This window comes from Eschscholzia californica, unplaced genomic scaffold, assembly GCF_041429995.1.
Source record: "Eschscholzia californica isolate CP2 unplaced genomic scaffold, dmEscCali1.0.p SCAF_3, whole genome shotgun sequence".
Classification (NCBI taxonomy): Eukaryota; Viridiplantae; Streptophyta; class Magnoliopsida; order Ranunculales; family Papaveraceae; genus Eschscholzia; species Eschscholzia californica.
In genome coordinates, this window is record NW_028238420.1 from 17,933,904 (window position 1) to 17,939,966 (window position 6,063).

The window sequence follows — 6,063 nt, forward strand, 5'->3', positions numbered from 1 at the left end:
CATTCAAAAACAAAAAAAAAGCAAAGTAAAAACCGCTAAAAAGTAAAAAGAATAGTAAAACGAAGATCAAACGACATTTTGGTTTGGGAGAATTTGACATACACCCCCACTATTATACGATAATTAGGACTACACCCCCACTTTTTCAAAACTTTTGATATACACCCCCACTTGGACGGAAACCGTCAACTCAGAGTTAAGTTGGGTGTGTACGAAACACACGCGCCAACCATGACAATTTTACCCTTTTGTAGTTGTTGAAATATTTTGAGCGATTTTGACATACACCCCCACTATTATATGAATTTTTGGACTACACCCCCATTTTTTTGAAAAAAATAAAATTTTTCAATTTGCCTTCCAACGATCATCTTTTACCTTTTGTCTTATAAACTTATTTATCTTGGACAAGCTAAAAGGTCAAAGCGAAAGAACTATTTATCTTATATGGGAGGAACTTGTCCAAGATAAATAAGTTTATAAGAAAAGAGGTAAAAGATGATCGTTGGAGGGCAAATTGAAAAATTTTGTTTTTTCAAAAAATGGGGGTGTAGTCCAAAAATTCATATAATAGTGGGGGTGTGTCAAAATCGCTCAAAATATTTCAACAACTACAAAAGGGTAAAATCGTCATGGTTGGCGCGTGTGTTTCACACACACCCAACTTAACTCTGAGTTGACGGTTTCCGTCCAGGTGGGGGTGTATATCAAAAGTTTTTAAAAAGTGGGGGTGTAGTCCTAATATTCATATAATAGTGGGGGTGTATGTCAAATTCTCCCTTTTGGTTTTGGGTGGGATTTAAGGAGACTATACATAAATTTTATATTTGTTATTGTCTTTTGGTAATTCCGGGCAGACCAACCATTATGAAATACAGTAGATTTTTGTGCAATTTCTGAGTTGTTGGACTAAGCTACTCGGGCAGACTAAACAACCAATATATCCAGTACATTTTTGGGAATTAAAGAGTGCAATCAAAACGTTCATGGTGTGTTTCCGTGAAGGATTTATGAACCCACAGATTCATGAATCCAAATAATTGTTTTGATTCGTTTGGTAACGATTACTAAGAATTAAAGAATTTGTAATTATTTGAATTTTGTTTTAAATGCATTAAAATTAATTTTTTAGGAAATCATTTGTTCGAAACCCGTTTCTTGGAAAACACTTATGGTTTGCTTTTGAAAAATAGGGTTTTTGTGCGAAAACTGTTTTTTTCTCATAAAAAAGTTCTTGTTTCACCTAAAACCGTTTTTTGACGAGAATCATTTTTTCACGAAAATAGTTTAGAAAAAAACAATTTTTGGAAACGTTTCTGAAAAAACGGTTGTCGTGAAAAAACGGTTTCTGAAAAACAAAGAGTTCTGAAGAAAACAATTTTCAAAGAATATGATTTTTGTGAAAACAAAGTTTCTAAAAAACGATTTTCATGATTTTTTTTTTCGAAAAAAAAAGAGTTCCTTAAAGAAAAGAAATTCCGGAAAAAACGATTTCCGTGGAAAGAAAGCTTTTCGAAAAAATCAGTTTGGGCTTAATAATCTAAAATCGCAACAACTCTTAGGGAGTAGGGTGGGATTTTGGTCAAATACAAATTTTAGATTTAAGAATTATTAGGATTCAAGAATCTTAGGATTTTAGCAATCAAACAAATTACAGAGTCTTAACTCCTATCAAATCCCATTTTTAAGAGAAATCTTATTTATGAAATCCAGCATATTCCCCTTGTCGTATCGTATAGATAGACAATAATACGATGATGATGAAGGGGAAGTGAACACGGTCTGTTAGCTTAGCATTCCTCGTTAAATTGTAAATTGTGATTTACAAAAAAAAATAAAAATGTCATTGTAATTAGAGATCGAATAATGTCTACTAGAAGTTTGAAGAAACTTTATTATTGATGAATGTATATTTAAGTAGGGGCCACATATGACCAATAAAAACCCTAGAAACCTTATCCCTCCATAACCAATCCAATCTCTCATATCCACATTTCCATCCAAAATCTAAAACCAAACCATTTCCCTTCACACATTTTTTTACAAGTCACAGACCACTTCTAACATAGATCAATTCAACAGACCAAAACAAATCATAATCAGTCTCACAACCAAGTAGCTAGCTAGTGATCATCAATGGCCTCCACTTCATGTTTCCTTCATCACCATGCACTCTCCACCACCACTACTAGATCTCCATCACAACGCCAACTTGTCTCCAATATCAAGCCTACCCAACTCATTATTAGGTCTCAAAAGAACTCTACCGTCCCAGACGAGACCAATGCCGTTGCTGTTTCTCGCCGATTTGCTCTTTCCGTCCTTATCGGTGCCGCTGCTGTTGGCACAAAGGTCTCACCAGCTGATGCAGCTTACGGAGAAGCCGGTAACTAATTAACTACTTATATATACTCTAACCCAAGTTTTGTTGATGTGCACTAGTATATATAGTGATATTATGTATGTTTGATCACTTTTTATATGTGTAAAATATTTTGCAGCAAATGTTTTTGGTAAACCAAAGAAAAACACAGATTTTATGCCATATGCTGGAGAAGGATTCAAGATATTGGTACCATCAAAATGGAACCCTAGCAAAGAAAGAGAGTTCCCTGGTCAGGTTCTCAGATTCGAAGACAACTTCGATGCAACCAGTAACCTTTCAGTCATGGTCACCCCTACTGATTCTAAATCCATCACCGACTACGGTACCCCCGAGAATTTTCTCTCCAAGGTACTCGATCTTACACCATTTATGTAAAATATTTTCAAATAAGACATTAACAAGTTTGAAAATAGTTCTCATTTTCCATAATATAATATCTAAGACCTTCTTCCGTGGTTGTCAATTGGTTTTCGGTTATTGATGTCTACAAACATAATATTGTACAAATTATAACTGCCAAAAAGTGATAGACCCAATAGTCACATGTGTTCTATGTTACTCAGTAAAAGATTCGTTTAAAGTGCAAATAACCCCAGATGTGAAGAGACGAGTAATAAATATCACACATGAACAAAGAGAAATCTCAAGAATAAGAATATAATATCTTTGATTTCTCCGTTCGTCAGTAACTAGTATTTATAATTGGATGTCGATCGATATTTGGAGGCGAATAATAAACGAATATTACAATGTTATTTAGCTAATCAACATCTGAAACTTTGTTATATTGTATTATCTAATTACAGGTAGATTATCTGTTGGGAAAGCAAGCTTACTTTGGCAAAACAGATTCTGAGGTAACTAAAATTTTAAGAATTTCATTAGCATTATGAAATAACTTTTTTTTTTTTTTTTCTATAGAAAACTTATGTTCTTACTCTGTGGATTATAAATGGATTAGGGTGGTTTTGACACTGATGCTGTTGCAACTGCAAACATATTGGAAACTTCGACTCCTGTGATAGATGGGAAACAATACTATTACTTGACTATATTGACGAGAACAGCAGACGGTGACGAAGGTGGTAAACATCAACTTATTACAGCAACTGTGGCTGATGGAAAGCTTTACATTTGCAAGGCACAAGCTGGAGACAAGAGATGGTTCAAAGGAGCAAAGAAGTTTGTCGAAAACGCAGCAAGTTCCTTCAATGTTGCTTAAATGTTTTGGGTAGTACTTAATTGATCTCTTTTGATTGTAAATGATCACTGAACTACTATAAGAAAAACAATATCATTGGAAATGATAGTTGGTTTTCAATTAAAATATATGAGTTGCTTAGCTTTGTGAAGGGAAATTGCTTGGTAGAGGAAAAAGGCTTGTATGGGATTTCCAATTTAACTATCATTTCTTCGTTTTTCTTGAAACGGGTAAATATATCGAACTAAAAGTGCCAACGCGGGTCGATTACACGAGGGATTGCAAAAGCGGAAAAAGCAAATTAGTAAAACAAAAAAGAGAGCGATAAATTACATATTACTAAGTAGAATTCCCAATCCGCGTTAAAAGATTCTTAACACTAAAGGCTGAAATTGTAGCTCCCCTAATGGAAATTTGACCCACGAGATGGTTCCACTCCTGTGAAAGAGCGGTTGCTACGGTCCTTTGGTCCCTCTGAATCATCCACCAAACAGCAAATGATAAAGTGATAAAAACCTTCGGGTCCTTCTCCAGACTAGCCAAAGATAGACGTAATATATACGAAGTTACAACTTAGACAGGGGAGGCCCAGGCCCAAAGCAACCAAAGCGGCTGCTCTGGTCCCCAATCTACATGAGGGCCTCTTTCATGGGGTTTATGATGGGGTAGGTTTTTTGTAATAAATCAAATTATAACTAAAATATATATAATAGATGAGCAATGGTCCAGTGCTTAGAAGTTTAGTTATAAGGTAGAGGTCAAGTGTTCAATCCCTCCCACTGACATTATAAAGTATTTTTTTGTTCATTTTTTTGCTTTAAGTAAAGGAGTCCCATTTCTTGATTTGGCTTTAGGCCTCAATAATGATTGAGCCCGCCCTGAACTTCGACAATTTAGACTTGAATTAGGACTCTTAGTTAGACTTGAACTATGATTCCTAATAATTCTATATCAAAAATGATAGAAAGAGCTAATTTTGAAAGTGAATTGGGAGTGAAATCTCTATTCTCTATATTTAGCCCCTTTGTGATCTTGTAATCTAGACGGTTGATTGGCGTCAACCGTCCAGAGCAATTTTAGCCCAAATAACCTCCCTCCATCCTCTCTCTCTCTACGCAGAACCTAGGTGTTCCATTATTTGTGCTGAATAATTTTTTTTTTCTTTTTTGTTGCCAAAGTGCTCAAATAAATTAAGTGGTGGGAGGTTTTTATCCAATGAGAGAACTTGAAGAATGCTAGAGAAAAAAGAATCAAAGCTTTAATTTGAAGCTAGTACTTGATACAAATCCATACAATAAATAAGACTTAAATGATTACATGACTAAATAAAATTATACATTTATTGTCAGTTACTGAAGAACATTTAAAGAAGACACAAATCCATACGATAAATTGATACAAATCCATCCAATAAATAAGACCTAAATGATTAAATGGCTGAACAATTTATTGTCAATTTCTTCTTTGTATATTTGGGTAGTTTTTCCTTGTGATTCACTACTCAAAGCCCTAAAAAATCTAAGTAGGAGAAAGAAACTCAGCAATTCTTGTCTCACATTTGGGTAGCAATTTCATCACGGAAATAAGCTCAACATTTTCAACAAAAGAATTGCACAAAAACCTCCCACCACTTTGTTTCTTGAGCACAAACAATGGAGCAGATAGGTTTTGTGTAAAGAAGATGAGTGGGAGAAGGTTACTTGGGCTAAAGTAGATCTGGACCGTTGATGCCAATCAACAGTCCAAATTAGAAGATCACGGTGGGACTAAAATACTAAATATATAGAGGTAGAGATTTAGAAGAACTCAAACACAAACAGTCACTTTTGATATCTAAAATTGCTGTGCCATACTGGGATGAAATCTGACGTGGGAGGCCCACGTCAGATTTCACTCCCAATTCACTCATGAATTTGGACTTTCTATCACTGTCGATTCAATATATAGAAACTCCTAATATTAAATAACTATGAAATATCTTTATAAGAGAAAAGACTTCTTGATGAAGTAAAAAAAACTTTCAGGTATCCTACTAATTAAAAATAACTAGTAAATTAAATTGTCGCCAATTTTTCTATCATTCCTCCTCCCTTGGCAACATTCTTGCTCTTAAGGATAGTTTCCTGTAAAGTTTTGAAGTCAAGATACCCTAATCAATAGGGTAGTGTTTGTATTTATATTGAGAGAGCCAAAAGTACAATTACAATGTTGTCCTTGAATAGAAAGTAAAATACCAATAAACCAAACCTATACAATTATACTAATTATCATTTACAAATACACTAACATCCCCCCTCAAGCCGATCAGCGGAAGCAAGAGAGAGCTTGACCATGAGATTGTTGAACTTTGAAGTTGATAACCCTTTGGTGAATATGTCGGCCAATTGATCTTCACCGGAGATGAAATGAACACGTAGATTACCATTTTTCACTTGTTCTCGTACAAAGTGAAAATCGATCGCGGCATGTTTTGTGC

At 34.7% G+C, this 6,063-nt stretch overlaps 1 protein-coding gene across 1 annotated transcript; it reads left to right on the forward strand.

The window, feature by feature from the left end:
- Window positions 1-1,765: 1,765 nt before the first annotated feature.
- Window positions 1,766-3,713, forward strand: LOC147548796 (oxygen-evolving enhancer protein 2, chloroplastic-like). Its single transcript, XM_086672176.1, has 4 exons — window positions 1,766-2,386; window positions 2,502-2,734; window positions 3,193-3,243; window positions 3,348-3,713. The coding sequence occupies exons 1-4, from the start codon at window positions 2,137-2,139 to the stop codon at window positions 3,606-3,608; spliced, it is 795 nt and encodes a 264-aa protein (XP_086528302.1). The 5' UTR covers window positions 1,766-2,136; the 3' UTR covers window positions 3,609-3,713.
- The last annotated feature ends 2,350 nt before the right edge of the window (window positions 3,714-6,063 follow it).

Coding starts and splice junctions, on each gene's coding strand:
- LOC147548796 (XM_086672176.1), top strand. CDS start 2,137: ATGGCCTCCACTTCATGTTTCCTTCATCACCATGCACTCTCCACCACC. Junction 2,387..2,501: donor TGCAGCTTACGGAGAAGCCG/GTAACTAATTAA, acceptor AATATTTTGCAG/CAAATGTTTTTGGTAAACCA. Junction 3,244..3,347: donor TTGGCAAAACAGATTCTGAG/GTAACTAAAATT, acceptor TAAATGGATTAG/GGTGGTTTTGACACTGATGC.